Consider the following 19,827-nt stretch of genomic DNA (forward strand, 5'->3'; position numbering starts at 1 on the left):
AGAGGAGAAAAGAGACGAGGAGACCTTGTGAGGATTGGACGTTGCGTGCAGGTAGGTACCGGGAGACTAGGTCACAGATGTATGGAGGAGACAGGTTGTGGATGGCTTTTTGTGTCATGGTTAGGGTGTTCAACTGGAGTCTTTGGGCGAAGCCAGTGAAGGGTTTGGCAGAGAGGGGAGGCCGGGGAATAGCAGGGGGACAAGTTTTATGTTAATAGTGATCTGAATTGTGTGCAAGGTACTTTGCTGTTCCCTTCATTTAATTCTTTATATTTGATCTCATGTACATTGTTTTTTTTTTCTTCTTAGACCGTACAACACAAGCTGGCAGAGATGAAAACGCAGATCTGTGTGGGCCGCACATTCTTAGACAACTGCCTCCAGCTTCACACAGATAGACGTTTGGATTCTGGAACTGCTTCCATGGCAAAATATTGGTATGCATGAGAAAAACGCGTTCCACAGGACCCTTCTTTAACACACGAGCCTATTTTATTAGTTGTGTATTGTACTGATGTCAATGTAAACCAGCATCAGGATTCCTTAATATGTGCTTGAAAGTTAGTCTTTTTTTTAGTTTCTATCCATTTCTTGGGGAAATCTACCCATGTCTTCTGAATTAAGCTTGTTGACTGCGGTTCCAGTCTCCATGGAGCTGTCCTTTTAGCTCTTTCACAAATCCGGCATTTGTTTTCACTTGCTCTTTTCACAGTATTGTCTGGTTGAAGGAAAGCAGGCATTACATTGCCCTTTTTACAAGCACATAAAGTACACTGATATTTAACACTGGAGGTATGTCAGCTGACAAATTGGTCTGTTTCGTGGCAGACACTTGATTTTATGGCACTTTCTTTTGACTACCTGTCTACACTTATGGTGGTCACCACATATATACTCTCTTGACGTAAGAATTTACATTTTCTTTATGTGATAACAATAGGCTCCCTCTTTAGTTTCTTTTCTCTGCTGAATGGTTTGTTTAATGGATTTTTTATCTGAAGTGCTGCACACAATACTGTGCACTTTTATTGCAGCTACTATAGAGTATACACAATGCTGGTGTATAGATTCACATTGAATGTCCCAAGGAGGGGAACATATGTGTAAGGGAAGTACATGTAGCATGGCTTTGTTAGAGCAGCGATGCAATCTATCATATAAAGCGGAGTGTATGTGTGTATGTATGGTCGCTAAAGAAATCTACCGTCGCATTTACAATCACAAAATATTTCAAAGCCACCTCATTTGACTCAGGGAATGTCATAAACTATATTTTGAGGTGAAAATGTAACCCCACTCTTTAGTTGTTCACCAAAAAACCTGATTACATTCAAGTCAATTGAGCTGGGAACGGGTCAGTTTTTATTGACTCCTATTATGGAGAGAGAAAGAGACCCACAGAGAGAGAGACCCACATACACAGAGAGAGAGACCCACATACACAGAGAGAGAGACCCACATACACAGAGAGAGAGACCCACATACACAGAGAGAGAGACCCACACACACAGAGAGAGAGACCCACACACACAGAGAGAGAGACCCACACACACAGAGAGAGAGACCCACACACACAGAGAGAGAGACCCACACACACAGAGAGAGAGACCCACACACACAGAGAGAGAGACCCACACACACAGAGAGAGAGACCCACACACACACAGAGAGAGAGACCCACACACACAGAGAGAGAGACCCACACACACAGAGAGAGAGAGACCCACACACACAGAGAGAGAGACCCACATACACAGAGAGAGAGACCCACATACACAGAGAGAGAGACCCACATACACAGAGAGAGAGACCCACATACACAGAGAGAGAGACCCACACACACAGAGAGAGAGACCCACATACACAGAGAGAGAGACCCACATACACAGAGAGAGAGACCCACATACACAGAGAGAGAGACCCACATACACAGAGAGAGAGACCCACATACACAGAGAGAGAGACCCACACACACAGAGAGAGAGAGACCCACACACACAGAGAGAGAGAGACCCACACACACAGAGAGAGAGACCCACACACACAGAGAGAGAGACCCACACACACAGAGAGAGAGACCCACACACACACAGAGAGAGAGAGACCCACACACACAGAGAGAGAGAGACCCACACACACAGAGAGAGAGAGAGACCCACACACAGAGAGAGAGAGAGACCCACACACAGAGAGAGAGAGAGACCCACACACAGAGAGAGAGAGAGACCCACACACAGAGAGAGAGAGAGACCCACACACAGAGAGAGAGAGAGACCCACACACAGAGAGAGAGAGAGACCCACACACAGAGAGAGAGACAGACCCACACACAGGGAGCAACACACCCTGACAAAAGCCCAAATAAAATAGATCTCAGAGAGCTGCAAGATGCAATACATAGAGGACTGGAAGAGTGAATTAGAGAACTCCCAGAAACTCACCATCTACCGGTCACTGCGGAGGGACTACACTCTGGCCCCATATCTGGAAAGGTTACACCACCCCAAAGACAGGCAGACCCTGAGCCTGTACAGACTGAGTGCCCACAGCCTAGAGGTGGAAACAGGGCGGCACCGACAGACATACAAGCCGCGGGAGAACAGACTGTGCCAGCACTGCCAGCAGGGGGCTCTGGAGGACGAGGCGCATTTCCTGCTGCACTGTGATAAATACTCAGCAGTGAGGGCTTCCCACTTCCAGAAACTTACCGCTCATACCCCAGACTTTCCATTCATGGACAAGGAGAGGAAACTCTGCATCCTACTGGGGGAAGAAGAATCAATGGTGGAGATCGCCGCCCAATATGTCACCACATGTCATAAGCTGACGGGTACTAAAGACCTCCAAATGGACCATCATTCCCAATATTGTGGCCCCAACACCCTATCCCCACAACCCTAACCCACTCCACTGTCACATTTCTTTTCTTGCTTTGGCAATACTGATTGTTTTTTGGTCCTGACAATGAAGCCTATTTGATTTGATTTGATTTGAAAGAGACCAACACACACACACACAGAGACCAACACACTCAGAGAGAGGCCACACACACAGAGAGAGGCAACGCACACAGAGAGAGACCAACAGACACACACACACAGAGAAAGGCCTGCACACAGAGAGAGACCAACACACACACAGAGACCAACACACACACAGAGAGAGGCCCTAACACAGAGAGAGGCCCACACACACACAGAGACACACGCGCACACACACACACACTCACACACAGAGAGAGAGACACGCGCACACACACAGAGAGAGACACACACGCACACACATGCACACAGAGAGACCGAGAGAGAGGCCCTAACACAGAGAGGCCCACAGACACACAGAAAGAGACGCACGCACGCGCACACACACACACACACACACACACAGAGACAGAGACACACACGCATGCACACACAGAGAGACACACGCACACACATGCACACAGGGATACCGAGAGAGAGACATAGTTTCTATCCCGGGCGGTGCTGAGCACTACAGCTAGTAGATTATAAACCCGAATAGAATTTTTTCTTTCAGACACAAGCTATGCATAGTCTGCTCATCTGCATTGGACTGAGAAAATATATTTAAAGATATTGGGGCATATTTATCAAAACTGTCTAATTCTTAAACTTAGGGGTACTTTGCACACTACGACATCGCAAGCCGATGGTAGCAATGCCGAGTTCGATAGTCCCCACCCCCGTCGCAGCTGCGATATCATGGTGATAGCTGCCGTAGCAAACATTATCACTACGGCAGCTTCACATGCACTCACCTGCCCTGCGACATCGCTCTGGCCGGTGACCCGCCTCCTTCCTAAGGGGGCGGGTCGTGCAGCGTCATAGCGACGTCACACGGCAGGCGGCCAATAGAAGCGAAGGGGTGGAGATGAGCGGGACGTAAACATCCCGCCCATCTCCTTCCTTCCGCATAGTCGGCCGGGACGCAGGTAGGAGATGTTTCTTGCTCCTGCGGCTTCACACACAGCGATGTGTGCTGCCGCAGGAACGAGGAACAACATCGTAACATCGGTCTTTCCCAATTCATGGAAATGACCGACGCTACACCGATCATACGATTACAACGCTTTTGTGCTCGTTAATCGTATCAAAAATGCTTTACACACTATGATATCGCCTGCGACGCCGGATGTGCATCACTTTCGATTTGACCCCATCGACATCGCACCTGCGATGTCGTAGTGTGCAAAGTACCCCTTAGACTATACAATCTTAACATGCCTCAGATCTATCAAAGGTTCATGCAGTTTGACATATCTGGCGTACTTTAAAACAATCCAAGTTTCCAGGACTTATTAGTTGGCTTACTTTATACCTGAAATGTGTGCTGCCATTGTGGCTCCCGATGTTACATGTTAAGCCCATTTTCACCAATCTACATCGAGTTTCAGTGAGGCAAAGTCCCCCTTGTCGGCCAAGGTGCCTAAAGTGTCCAGAGTAAATATAGTGGATATAGCCATAATTCATCATTGGTCATTTTTAGTCATTTTCTTTTTTGTCTTTTGTTGTTCCTTTTCGTTTTTTGCACCAAATTCTTTAAAAGGACACGCTCTGTCCATGAATTTTGTTGCAGATTAAAAAATCGTCTTTATTATTGTTTTTGCATGTTTTGAAAAGTTACAATTAATGAATCAGCCGAAAACATACAGAAATCGTAAACTCTGCCCACAATGGCAACTAAAGGAACAAAACAAAAGAAAAAATACATTAAATTGTGACTTTAAAAAAGGCACAAATGAGATGAAAATATGGAGCAAACAAAAACAAAGCGCTAAAGCAATGATGAAGCAACCCCAAAGTCTGTTGGCAAATTGAGCCATAATTCTGAGGCATTTATCTTGATTAATATCATTAACTTATAGGGTTTTCTGTCATTTTACAGGGCATCTGACCTCCAGAATGCAGTGGCTACTCAAGGTGTTCAACTCCACGGAGGATGGGGCTATATGTGGGAATATCCCATTGCAAAGTAAGCAGCGTTTTAAAGTACACCGTCTATATGAGATATAATGTATAGAACAGGGGTCTCAAACTGAGCTGGGTATATGGGCCGCACATCGAAAAAATTAGAATATGACTGGCCGCATTCCTTGCAGGATGAGATGACATTTTTAGTAACACTATTTTTTTTTTTTCTCTACACCATCTCATCTTTTTTCTACATTTTGGCATGTTACTAATTAAAATTTTTAAAAATAATATTAATGGTATGTGCTATAATACAATTTTATAGCTTGGGTCTTTACAGTAGTGGCAATACCAAACGTGCATGTATTTTGTTTTGTTTTTTTTATAACTAGTACATAAAACAGCATTTTTAACAGGAAAATATTTTTTCATACTTTATATTTTTAACTTTTTTCACATTTTTAATTTTTTCCCTTTTTTTTGTCCCCCATTTGCCCTCATACATTAATATTGTCTTACAATTAGCACCTGATAGTGATTCTTGACAACATCTTGTAGTAATGTCCCCCATCCTGGTCCGAATATTGCAGTAATGTCCCCCATCCTGGTCCGAATATTGCAGTAATGTCCCCCATCCTGGTCTCCATATTGCAGTAATGCCCCTCATCCTGGTCTCCATATTGCAGTAATGCCCCTCATCCTGGTTCCCATATTGCAGTAATGCCCCTCATCCTGGTTCCCATATTGCAGTAATGCTCCCCATCCTGGTCCCCATATTGCAGTAAAGCACCCTATCCTGGTCCCCATATTGCAGTAATGTCCCCTATCCTGGTCCCCATATTGCAATAATGTGCCCCATCCTGGTCCCCATATTGCAGTAATGTAGCCTATCCTGGTTCCCATACTGCAGTAATGTCCCCCATCCTGGTTCCCATATTGCAGTAATGTAGCCTATCCTGGTTCCCATATTGCAGTAATGTCCCCCATCCTGGTTCCCATATTGCAGTAATGTTCCCCCCATCCTGGTTCCCATATTGCAGTAATGTCCCCCATCCTGGTTCCCATATTGCAGTAATGTCCCCCATCCTGGTTCCCATATTGCAGTAATGCCCCCCATCCTGGTTCCCATATTGCAATAATGTGCCCCATCCTGGTTCTCATACTGCAGTAATGTCCCCCATCCTGGTTCCCATATTGCAGTAATGTAGCCTATCCTGGTTCCCATATTGCAGTAATGTCCCCCATCCTGGCTCCCATATTGCAGTAATGCCCCCCCCATCCTGGTTCCCATATTGCAGTAATGCCCCCCATCCTGGTTCCCATATTGCAATAATGTGCCCCATCCTGGTTCTCATATTACAGCCATGTCCCCCATCCTGGTTCCCATATTGCAATAATGTGCCCCATCCTGGTTCTCATATTACAGCCATGTCCCCCATCCTGGCCCCATATTGCAGCCCTGTCCCCCATCCTGGTCCCCATATTGCAGCCATGTCCCCCATCCTTGTCCCCATATTGCAGCCATGTCCCCCATCCTGGTCCCCATATTGCAGCCATGTCCCCCATATTGCAGCCATGTCCCCCAATCCTGGTCCCCATATTGCAGCCATGTCCCCCATCCTGGTCCCCATATTGCAGCCATGTCCCCCATTGCACCTCTCTTCACATACATATTTTTTTAAAAAATTCTTCTCACCTGACCTCGCTCCCTCTGCAAACAGCAATGGCACGTCGATGTCTGCTGCCGACCACTGATGGCCAGTGGCTGCTATTGATATTGTGGTGCAGAGAGATGATCTCTGTGCCACAATGTATTTCAATTAAATGCGCGTACAAGGACACACATCCCGTTGAAAAGGTTGACATCCCCCTGGAATGGTCCACATCATTATGGGATATATACACTGTAACGCTGATTCATCAAAGCATTTACTCTAGCCGTATGAGCCTGCAGGCTGTATGGAGCCTCAGGGGCTGTGTGTTTGAGACTCCTGATATAGAACATACAAGGATTTACTGAACTGGTTTTTTTTATGGCTGAAATATCAGCGTAAAGAAGAAAACTGTGACCATACCCTCAGAATTTTATATTTTCAGTATTTCATGAAAAATCTTTTTAGTACAACTCATATTTCCCATGAAACAAAGCATTCTCATCTTGCCATTCCTTAGAGTTGTCCCCTTTCAAAAAACTTCTGTCCGCAGCCTCAGTTACCTGTAAAAAAAAAAATCAAATTTATCTTTACCGCTGAGGTCAGTGATTGGCAGCAGCGATGTCTGAGTGATGTCACCGCTGCACCAAAGAAACAGAGACCGGAACAGAGATAGTGGGTAAAGCTCAGTTTGTTTTTTTAACAATTTGTGTCTATGGGCAGATTTTGCAAAGGGGAATTTTTTTTAAGTAGAAAGTGGCTTTTAAGGGACTCTGTCACCAGTTTTTTGCCACTTAATCTGAGAGCAGCATGATGAAGGAAAAGAGATCCTGATCCCAGTGATGTGTCACTTACTGGGCTGCTTAGTTTAGTTATGATAAAATCACTGTTTAATTAGCAGGAGATAATCATTAGAGGACTACTCGGCCTGCTGGCAAGTAGTCCTGCAGCTGCATTAGCTCATTATAACCTGGCTCTACATTCAAATAATGCTAGAACTGCAGAAGCGAAAACAGTGATTTTATCAAAATGATAGCAAACAGCTCAGTAAGTGACACGTCGCTGGAATCAGGGTCTCTGTCTCTACATTATTCTGCTCTTAGATGAGGTAGCAAAATCCTGGTGACAGATTCCTTTTAATTATAGCTGCTGGGACCCAAAGTAAGTCCCCACCTACCATGCACCATTTACACCGTGTGCAGAATTATTAGGCAAGTTGTATTTTAGCGGATTTGTTTTATTATTGATCAACAACTATGTTCTCAATTAACCCAAAAGACTCATAAATATCAAAGCTTAATATTTTTGGAAGTTGGAGTGGGGGTTTTTTTAGATTTGGCTATCTTAGGAGGATATCTGTTTGTGCAGGTAATTATTAGTGTGCAGAATTATTAGGCAACTTAATAAAAACAAATATATTCCCATCTCACTTGCTTATTTTCACCAGGTAAAACAATATAACTGCACAATGTTTAGAAATAAACATTTCTGACATGCAAAAACAAAACCCCAAAAAATTAGTGACCAATATAGCCCCCTTTCTTTATGATGACACTCAACAGCCTACCATCCATAGATTCTGTCAGTTGCTTGATCTGTTTACAATCAACATTGCGTGCAGCAGCCACCACAGCCTCCCAGACACTGTTCCGAGAGGTGTACTGTTTTCCATCCCTGTAGATGTTTCATTTTATGAGGGACCACAGGTCTCTATGGGGTTCATATCAGGTGAACAAGGGGGCCATGTCATTATTTTTTTTAACCTTTTAGGCCTTTACTGGCTAGCCACGCAGTGGAGTAGTTGGATGCATGTGATGGAGCATTGTCCTGCATGAAAATCATATTTTTCTTGAACGATACCGACTTCTTCCTGCACCACTGCTTGAAAAAGTTGTCTTCCAGAAACTGGCAGTAGGTCTGGGAGTTGAGCTTCACTCCATCCTCAACCCGAAAAGGTCCCACAAGTTCATCTTTGATGATACCACCCCATACCAGTACCCCACCTCCACCTTGCTGGCGTCTGAGTCGGAGTGGAGCTCTCTGCCCTTTACTGATCCAGCCTCTGGCCCATCCATCTGGCCCATCAAGAGTCACTCTCATTTCATCAGTCCATAAAACCTTTGAAAAATCAGTCTTAAGATATTTCTTGGCCCAATCTTGAAGTTTTATCTTATGTTTCTTGTTCAAAGGTGGTCATTTTTCAGCCTTCCTTACCTGGGCCATGTCCCTGAGTATGGCACACCTTGTGCTTTTTGATACTCCAGTAACATTGCAGCTCTGAAATATGACCAAACTGGTGGCAAGTGGCATCTTGGCAGCTTCACGCTTGATTTTCCTCAATTCATGGGCAGTTATTTTGCGCCTTTTTTGCCCAACACGCTTCTTGCGACCCTGTTGGCTATTTGCCATGAAACGCTTGTTTATTCGGTGATCACGTTTCAAAAGTTTGGCAATTTCAAGACTGCTGCATCCCTCTGCAAGACATCTCACAATTTTGGACTTTTCAGAGCCCGTCAAATCTCTCTTCTGACCCATTTTGCCAAAGGAAAGGAAGTTGCCTAATAATTAAGCACCCCTTATATAGGGTGTTGATGTCATTACACCGCACCACTCCTCATTACAGAGATGCACATCACCTGATTTACTTAATTGGTAGTTGGCTCTCAAGCCTATACAGCTTGGAGCAGGACAATATGTATAATTATTATCATGTGATCAAAATACTCATTTGCCTAATAATTCTGCACACAGTGTATAATTCTGGTGTCTGCTGTGGCTGAGGGGCCTTTGGCCTATAGGAAAGTCATGAGTACAAGGCGCTGCAGGAAGAGGTGTCAGTCAGTATAGGTAAGGCGGTGCTGGTATGGCTGATACTCCAGGGCTGGAGAGAGAACTCTTATTAATAAATAGAATATTTCTCTCACCATCCATGTACAGATTATCTCCTTTCAATAAAGAAGGAAAAAAGGAGCAGCCACGTTCTAGAAAATGTCACTTTCGGTGTCTTCCACGTAATCATTTCTCATTTCTCCCCTTTTCTATGCAGGGCTTATGTAGATTCCCGTGTTCAGCCCATCTATGGTGGCACAAATGAGATCATGAAGGAACTCATTGCAAGAGATATTGTGAAAGACAAGTGAGGATGTTCTGTAGATGACACAAAGTGCCTGCAATTCACAATAATGTTCCATCCAAGGACTAATATTTGAGCTGAGGACTAATTTGACACTTGGAAAAGTGTAACCTGTGAATCTATTTACCTATGCCTGTAAACACTGACATCTGATTTGTAGCCAATTTTGTTGTTTGTTATTTGAAAATCAAATAAAAAATTTAATATGGTATCCTTAATGGAGCTTAGATGTTATAATTCTGAAGGCTTCTACAGTCTACTTGCTTTTGATTTTTTTTATTTCATCCACTTCTATTACATATTTTTCTATCCCATTCTATTTCCAATTATAAAACTACACAGGTGGATGAAATACAGGATACATACACTGTAGGACTGATTCATCAAAATATTTACTCTCGTTTTCTGGCATAAAACAGTTTGAAAACTCGCAACATTTTTTGTACAACACACGATTCCCAAAACTTGTGTTAAATTTTTTTTTTCACCCCAGTCCTGAAAATTGGGCAGAGCACAGACTGGACCGAATCCATCCGATATTGCTCCATTCAATTCATGTAATTGACTCCCGGTATGTTACACATTTCTGGTGCGGCGCATGCTCCTAAGAAGATGTGCAAAATGCAGTAAATGATATGCGGCTTTTAAAGGGGTTGTCCAATACTTGAACGACCCCTTCTCATTCCCCATGTTCGCCCGTATAAAAATAACAAAGCTTAAACTCACCTCCCGTGCTCCAGTTTCAGCAATGTCGGAACTCATGATCCTTGGGCCCTTGTGATATTATGATTAATAACCAAGCCTAAACTCACCTCCCGTGCTCTAGTTCTGGCGATGTCAGAACTCACGTTCCCGAGGCCTATGTGACATTATGATATGTTAGCCTGTGACCAATCATTCTCCCCGCCTCCAGACCTTTACTTAACATGAAGTGTGCGCTGTGGCTGACACTCACTTCCTGTTACTTAACCATACAAACGTGGGGAGAAGGAAGCCGGTACTGATTGGTCATGGGCTCATGGGTCATAATGTCACGTGGGCCCCAGGAACATGAGTGGTGACATTGCTGGAACTGGAGCACTGGAGGTGAGTATAGGCTTTATTTTAGTAGGGGTGAAAATGGAGAATGAGAAGGGGTCGTCCACCACACTCTCCTGCCGCGATTGTCGGGGCTGATGTCTCCTATGTCACCCACAGTCTGTCATGTCTGCACAGTTTCTGTTTTATACTGTGCAAGTGCAACAGTTGAATGGATTGGACAATATTAGTGACATCTGCCACTTCATTCATGGCATGAGACCTGGCGATTTGTGGAGATAGAAGAGATGCTGAGCAAAGACCAGAGACATACATCACACTGGACTGTGCCGATTAGCATACAGTGCGGGAAGTTTATAAAATATAATTTCCTGCGGGGAGCTGAGCACTGATGATTAGTTTACCAGACTGCTGTTCAAAACATCATAAAGGTGGTGCACTTAGTTTATATAGGGCAAATATGACAATAGGTTCCCTTTTAAATTCACGATTTTTAATTAAAATTACCTAAGCTACTGTAATGCCATGCACATAAGGTAAAAGACATAGCTAATCAGGAGAACTATACTACATTTCTAATTGGAAGTATTTTCTAATATTTTTATTATTACTCCTACTACTTATTGGGATTGGATCATGGGGATGGGAATACCCCTTTACTGTTCTTATAACAGTAAGTGACTTTCATTTACTGTGTGACTCGCTGAACCCCTGATTTAGAGGGGGCATAAATAGTGCAATCACCACATATTAAACCATTTTTTGGAAATCTGGTTGCAGTAGGCAACATGACTGACACCAACACACTTTTTACTTGTACTGAGGTCACTTTACGCTCTTATCCAGGTTTCATGATACAATGTGATCAATGGGTCTAACAGCATATTACAGACACTCTGATCTTATAAGATCTCTCAAAACATTAAACTATCAGGGGTGAGTATGTTTAACCCAAACATTGTTCCTTCTTCGAGTCTTTCTCACGAGGGTCTAGGAGGCACCAGTAATTAAACCCAAATTGGTACATTGTCCTGATGGTATACATTTAGCATCATGGTTGTGTGATTTAAATATCTGCTTTTAAATCAGCTTTCATATAATAATTATTAAAAATGTGGCATTAAGTATAGCGCGCCCACACCCGGGACCTGTATGGCCTGCAGTCATAGATGTGTATGCACAGGTTTTGGCAGTTGAAAGCACGTGGCTATGTAGGTTATTAAAACTGTCATGGTCTTTCCTTCACAGATAATATGGGATTCCATTAAAATAATTTCATGATTAATTTTCTGATATATTTTTTAGGTGCTGAATGTAAAATATAAACTTCTTCTTATAAATGCATAGGGGAAAGTTGTTCATATTTGCAAAATTTGGATAAACGTTTGGCTAAGGTCACCTTTTGAAAGTATATGAGAATAATCCGTACATCCACATTAGCAAATGTAGATTCAGTGGGCGGTGAGTTTCCTTGTAGAAAAGTGTATTTGTTTGTGGTTTCCCAAGGGGAACAGCTGTTGGAACTCGAGTTTCCTGAAAAGACAACCCCTGCAACCTGTCTCATTAAGTGCTTGACTATGAGCGTACGCTATACCATTATTATGCTCTAATAGAGCATATGGAGGATTGTCTTTATGGAAAACTACCGTTGATGCCGCAGGTTTAATATTACCAAGGTGGCACAGACTGTCTGCTAAGGGGCATTTTGGCATGCAAAAATATGACACAACTTTTCCTTTATGCTCTGATGAGGAAGATTATTATTTTTCATAAGACGTGTGCAGATTAACTTAATTTATGCATCACAGAATTCACCAAATTAAGTCCAGTGATAATGTCACCTCTCCTATATCTGCATGTTCCTTAGGCCTCTTTCACACGTATGTGCCTCCGGTACGTGTTTGGCAGTTTTCTCACGTACACACGTAGACCTATGTATTCCTATGGTTTTGGACACACAAGTATTTTCGCACGGAACGTGTGTCCGTTCCGTACTTACGTATGTCCGTTTTCTCTCCAACATCACGGGTGTCACAAGGAACGCAAACGTGTCACACGAAATGCAAACGGACCACACGGATGTGTTCCGTGTGACACGCACCGGAGAAAAGATGTGTGTGTGAGAAAAAAAAACACAAAACGTTAATCACCTTCTCCAGCCCTGCAGTCTCTGCCGCTGCTGTCACTTGCTGCCGACTGCCGCTCATTATGCTCATTGCATATTCACTTCACTGCGGCCGGAAGCAGCAGCAGCGGGGAGTCGGCAGGACCGGAGACCGAAGATCAGCACCACGGACAGCGACACCAGGGACAGGTGAGCAGAAAGTTCCCGTTCTCCGTGTGTTATCACAGAGAACACACGTGTGCCATAAACACTGCTCACGGAGGGCAAAACGCACCTCTGACACGTCCGTGACAAAACGTGCGTGATTTTTCACGAACGTGTGAAAGAGGCCTTAGGGTAAGTTCACACATTACGTAGTTGTGAATTTATCTGCAGGAAAATATACAGATTTTTGTTGCAATACTTTCATCTGCCCTCAACATGGTAGATCAAAGTGCGAATGCGCAGGCCCGCAATGCCGGCTTGTGTGGATAACGTAGGGTGCGTCATCCACATTGGGCTGGGTAGAAGGCGGACGGCGCCGGACCGGAGAGCAGCGGCATCTATCGAACCGGACATCCTCCTAGGTGAGTATAAGTGTTTTTTTATGTTCTACAGATCAGCCTAGGGTCTTATGTACAGCATTCTAAAATGCTGTATATAAGAGCTCACTGGTGGTGGCCGCAGATTATAGGGGACAAATGTAGTGACAGATTCCCTTTAAGATTCTGAAACTGCGTGTAAATTACAAAGGACTCAGCAGTATATTTGCTACTTGTTTCTATTCACTGCAGGGTAGGTGAGGAAGCATGAATGCTCCATGTAGAACGATTATTTGCATTTTTCTCTCTCCATTACCATCGTGCATTAGGAACAGTGTGTGTCCCTGTGACTGCGCATTTAGCACACACATTATCACTTTGTGGCTGTTTATTTACTAAACCGCCATACTACTGTGCTTCACTTTATCCTGCATTCATTTATTTATTCTTGTCAACAGATCTCACAATATATGGCAACAAAGATGTCTTTAGGTAAATTATCACAGGACCTTGAAGGGGAACCGGTCTCCTAATTCATGCAGCCCAAACCACAGGCATCATGAATCAGAGCCTGGCTTCACTATTGCAGCCAGGTATATTTTGCACTAAAATGCTCCATCGTTTCAGGCAAAATATATTGTGAAGATCCAGCTGAGCACCATAGCCAGACCCTAGACCAGTCCAATGCTGCCCCCAGCCAGCACCTCCCAGCGTCACTCTAAGTGACAGGTGTCTAACAATACAACAAAGAAAAAAATCTAGGACCCGCACAGCCAGTATACAGATATATACATACATGATGCCACATAGTGGATTTGTGCACCTGCACATTAATGCAATACTAAAGCTGTGTGGGCCCTATATATTTTGTTTTCCGTAGTAGTCATTTGGGGGTGAGGCCCCCCTAAGGTTCAGCCCCCTTATCCACCCATCTTTCCCACACAAACCTTCAATTGTGAGCTATACCTGGTTCACTTTTCACTCCACATGCAGATGAGGCTGCTCTTGGCACATGGAGGGTTAGGACAATAGTGTTTTGGGACCATCAGTATTGAAGGTACACCTTGACGTGGTTGGAGGCTTTGCGCTCTTAAATAAAAAAAATCTTGACCAAGTTCCTTACGATTTTAATGTTTATAGCAGTATTGGAGTTCATGTATTCATTAATCGCAGTGTACGGATGCATTGTGTATGTACAGGTCTCTTGCACGTTCAATGTCACCCACAGCTGTCTTCTTCCAGCACCGCTCTATATGATTGACAGGTCCCTCACAATAGTCCGACACAGTTCCTGGCCGACTTCTCCAAGTGCCACTCTAGGTGATGCCAAGGTCTTTTGCTATGGGAGAGACCTGTCAATCACCTACAGTGCCTACAAGTAGTATTCAACCCCTGCAGATTTAGCAGGTTTACACATTCGGAATTAACTCCGTAATCGACAGACCGCTGTATCTCATCTTTTTAGACTCGCTTGTAACAGGGTTGGTGCCTCAGGATTGGAGGATTGCTGATGTGGTACCGATATTTAAGAAAGGTAAGAGGGTAGATCCAGGCAACTACCGTCCAGTAAGCCTGACATCGGTAGTATGCAAAGTTTTTGAGGGCATTTTAAGGGATGACATGCAAAAATATATTGCAGAAAATAATATGATAACTGACAGACAGCATGGATTCATGAAAGATAAGTCGTGTCTAACCAACCTGTTGGGGTTCTATGAGGGGGTAAGTGCAAACCTGGATATTGGTAATGCAGCTGATGTGATTTATTTGGACTTTGCAAAGGCATTTGATACTGTACCACATAATAGCCTTATACTAAAGCTCCAGAAGCAAGGACTAGGGGACACAATATGCAACTGGGTAAGGAATTGGCTAAAAGATAGGAAACAAAGAGTAGTCATAAATGGTACATTCTCTAAATGGGCTATAGTCAGCAGTGGGGTGCCGCAGGGATCTGTGCTAGGACCAATTCTTTTTAATCTCTTTATTAATGACCTTGTGGATGGGATTGATAGTACAGTGTCAGTCTTTGCCGATGACACCAAACTATGTAGGATATTAAAAACTGACCTGGATAGTACAATATTACAAAAAGATCTGGATAAGATGTCAGAATGGGCAGATACTTGGCAAATGAGATTTAATGTTGATAAATGTAAAGTAATGCACCTAGGACGGAGTAATCCTATAGCTACGTATACATTAAATGGAAGTAAACTCGGGACTACAGAACAGGAGAAGGACTTGGGTATTCTCATTACAAATAAGCTGAGCAGCAGCACTCAATGTCAGGCAGCAGCTGCTAAAGCAAACAGGATTTTGGGGTGTATAAGGGGAGAGATTGGATCCCGTGATCCCAACGTGTTGTTGCCCCTCTATAGATCACTTGTGGGGCCACATCTGGAATGCGGGATCCAGTTTTGGGCTCCACATTTTGAAGGGGACATTCAGAAGTTGGAGTCGGTTCAAAGGCGGGCAACTAGACTATTACAAGGGATGGAAGGCCTCCCATATGATGACAGGTTGAAAAAGTTAGATATGTTTAGCTTAGAAAAAAGACGTCTCAGAGGAGATCTCATTTATATGTATAAATACATGTGTGGTCAATATAAAGGACTGGCACATGACTTATTTCTTCCAAAGACAGTACTAAGAACAAGGGGGCACTCACTGCGAGTGGAAGAAAAGCGATTCCAACAGCTAAATAGGAAAGGGTTCTTTACAGTTAGAGCAGTCAGACTGTGGAATGCCCTACCACAAGAGGTAGTAATGGCAGATACTATAACAGCTTTTAAAAAAGGGCTGGATGATTTCCTCAGTACACACAACATTGTTGGTTATAAATGACTTAGTGACTAAATGTAGAACAGGTGGAGGAAGGTTGAACTACCGTGTTTCCCCGAAAGTAAGACAGTGTCTTACTTTCTTTTTACCCCCAAAAGTGCCACTATGTCTTACTTTCGGGGTATGTCTTATATTGGAAAAAATCCCACAGCAATCGCAGCAAGTCTCCATGCAATGTACCGTATGGGGACTTGCTGCGATTGCGCCCTAAGTGTACCGCAAGTTAAGGAAACTTAACCACCAGCGGCTGCACATGAGGGCACTGAGGCTGTGTGATTTTGTATGTTGTCCATGGTCCTGATGGACCACGGACAACATTACTGCAACATTTCAACATTTCTCGGTAGCCGAGCGTTCAGCTGAGCGCCCGACCGCCGGCATGTGTCAGCTCTCAGCTGAGCGCTAAGCCGCCGGCATGTCAGTGCGCTCAGCTGAGCGCTTTGCCGCCGGCATGTCAGGGCTCTCAGAGCTGTCACATGCCGGCGGCATGTCAGGGTGCTCAGCTGAGCGCTCGGCCGCCGGCATGTTAGGGCGCTCAGCTGAGCGCTTTGCCGGCGGCATGTCAGTGCGCTCAGCTGAGCGCTTTGCCGCCGGCATGTCAGGGCTCTCAGAGCTAGAAGGCCTGCGGAGACACCATCACATGTTTCTCAACGCTGGCAGGAAACTAGCCAGGTCTTTCACCGGGAAGGAACAACCACGGGAAGGGCAGTCTCCAGTCAAGGAGACCACCTATGCCAAACATGGTATCCATCCACAGACAGCCGTTTCGGGGTATTTGCCCCTCATCAGTGTGGAGTAGGAATCTGGCTAGTGGGACATTGCCTAGTAAAAGATGGTTGACCTTAGGGAGATCAACATCCACCACTGCGGAGACACCATCACGTGTTTCTCAACGCAGTGATTCTAGAGCAATGCCCCCTGGGAAATATTCAAAGCAAGAAGGCCTGCGGAGACACCATCCCATGTTAGGGCGCTCAGCTGAGCGCTTTGCCGGCGGCATGTCAGTGTGCTCAGCTGAGCGCTTTGCCGCCGGCATGTCAGGGCTCTCAGAGCTGTCACATGCCGGCGGCATGTCAGGGTGCTCAGCTGAGCGTTCGGCCGCCGGCATGTTAGGGCGCTCAGTTGAGCGCTTTGCTGGCGGCATGTCAGTGCGCTCAGCTGAGCGCTTTGCCGCCGGCATGTCAGGGCTCTCAGAGCTGTCACATGCCGGCGGCATGTCAGGGTGCTCAGCTGAGCGCTCGGCCGCCGGCATGTTAGGGCGCTCAGCTGAGCGCTTTGCCGGCGGCATGTCAGTGCGCTCAGCTGAGCGCTTTGCTGCCGGCATGTCAGGGCTCTCAGAGCTGTCACATGCCGGCGGCATGTTAGGGCGCTCAGCTGAGCGCTTTGCCGGCGGCATGTCAGTGCGCTCAGCTGAGCGCTTTGCCGCCGGCATGTCAGGGCTCTCAGAGCTGTCACATGCCGGCGGCATGTCAGGGTGCTCAGCTGAGCGCTTGGCCGCTGTAACTGTACTGTAAAGAATAAAAAAAATAAATAAATAAATTTTTACTACGTCTTACTTTCGGGGTACGTCTTACATTAGCCGACCCCCCCAAAACCCCCACTACGTCTTACTATCGGGGGTGTCTTACTATCGGGGAAACACGGTAGATGGACCTAGGTCTTTTTTCAACCTAAGTAACTATGTAACTATATGTAACTTGGCATTGTGACATTTGGACTGTAGATCAGCCTGGAAGTGTGAAATGCACTGCAGCAAAAAAGAATGTTAATTCTTTTTTTTTTTTTTTAAATTGTGAAAAGTTTATTCAGAGGGTCATTTATTATTCAACCCCTCAATCCACCAGAATTCTGTTTGGTTCCCCTAAAGTATTAAGAAGTATTTCAGGCACAAAGAACAATGAGCTTCACATGTTTGGATTAATAATCTCTTTTTCCAGCCATTTCTGACTAATTAAGACCCTCCCCAAACTTGTGAACAGCACTCATACTTGGTCAACATGGGAAAGACAAAGGAGCATTCCAAGGCCATCAGAGACAAGATCGTGGAGGGTCACAAGGCTGGCAAGGGGTACAAAACCCTTTCCAAGGAGTTGGGCCTACCTGTCTCCACTGTTGGGAGCATCATCCGGAAGTGGAAGGCTTATGGAACTACTGTTAACCTTCCACGGCCTGGACAGCCTTTGAAAGTTTCTACCCGTGCCGAGGCCAGGCTTGTCCGAAGAGTCAAGGCTAACCCAAGGACAACAAGGAAGGAGCTCCGGGAAGATCTCATGGCAGTTTCAGTCAATACCATAAGTAACGTACTCCACCGCAATGGTCTCCGTTCCAGACGAGCCCGTAAGGTACCTTTACTTTCAAAGCGTCATGTCAAGGCTCGTCTACAGTTTGCTCATTATCACTTGGAGGACTCTGAGACAGACTGGTTCAAGGTTCTCTGGTCTGATGAGACCAAGATCGAGATCTTTGGTGCCAACCACACACGTGACGTTTGGAGACTGGATGGCACTGCATACGACCCCAAGAATACCATCCCTACAGTCAAGTATGGTGGTGGCAGCATCATGCTGTGGGGCTGTTTCTCAGCCAAGGTGCCTGGCCATCTGGTCCGCATCCATGGGAAGATGGATAGCACGGCCTACCTGGAGATTTTGGCCAAGAACCTCCGCTCCTCCATCAAGGATCTTAAGATGGGTCGTCATTTCATCTTCCAACAAGACAACAACCCAAAGCACACAGCCAAGAAAACCAAGGCCTGGTTCAAGAGGGAAAAAATCAAGGTGTTGCAGTGGCCTAGTCAGTCTCCTGACCTTAAGCCAATTGAAAACTTGTGGAAGGAGCTCAAGATTAAAGTCCACATGAGACACCCAAAGAACCTAGATAAATTGGAGAAGATCTGCATGGAGGAGTGGGCCAAGATAACTCCAGAGACCTGTGCCGGCCTGATCAGGTCTTATAAAAGACGATTATTAGCTGTAATTGCAAACAAGGGTTATTCCACAAAATATTAAACCTAGGGGTTGAATAATAATTGACCCACACTTTTATGTTGAAAATGTATTAAAATTTAACTGAGCAACATAACTTGTTGGTTTGTAAGATTTATGCATCTGTTAATAAATCCTGCTCTTGTTTGAAGTTTGCAGGCTCTAACTTATTTGCATCTTATCAAACCTGCTAAATCTGCAGGGGAACAACTCAGAACTAGTCTCCCCAATCAGGAAACACACCAGTGGTTCATGTTAAAATTTTTTAAATTTTATTACATTCAATTTAAAAACATTAAAAAACAGAGATATCCTGCAAGGAACCGATTTATACTCAGATGTCACAGTTATTAATTAGCCTGGAAGCTAAATTACCAAAAGTAACCTATCCTACTATAGCTATTCTGGACAAAAATACTTGGACAGGTGCTGCTGGTAAATACCTATACAGACACCATATAAACCAATGCTAATTGTGCCATAATGATGTTATTTGTTGCTAATAACTGGTTATAAACATGCTATACAATATTCAGCACCAAGGTAACAATAAACAGTGAAATACCTGAAAGTACAATACTGATCCAGGGTCTGAGTGA

General features: G+C 44.6%; 1 protein-coding gene across 1 annotated transcript in view; it reads left to right on the top strand.

Annotated features, from left to right (window-relative positions):
• ACADL (acyl-CoA dehydrogenase long chain) overlaps nt 1-9,934 on the top strand; it is a 56,106-nt gene extending 46,172 nt beyond the window's left edge. Inside the window, exons 9-11 of the mRNA XM_075318954.1 lie at nt 310-437; nt 4,906-4,992; nt 9,630-9,934. Coding sequence (XP_075175069.1) covers nt 310-437; nt 4,906-4,992; nt 9,630-9,723 — 309 coding nt within the window. The 3' untranslated portion in view covers nt 9,724-9,934. The remainder of the gene's footprint in view (nt 1-309; nt 438-4,905; nt 4,993-9,629) is intronic.
• Nucleotides 9,935-19,827: the final 9,893 nt, after the last annotated feature.

This window comes from Anomaloglossus baeobatrachus, chromosome 7 (assembly GCF_048569485.1).
Source record: "Anomaloglossus baeobatrachus isolate aAnoBae1 chromosome 7, aAnoBae1.hap1, whole genome shotgun sequence".
Lineage (NCBI taxonomy): Eukaryota > Metazoa > Chordata > Amphibia > Anura > Aromobatidae > Anomaloglossus > Anomaloglossus baeobatrachus.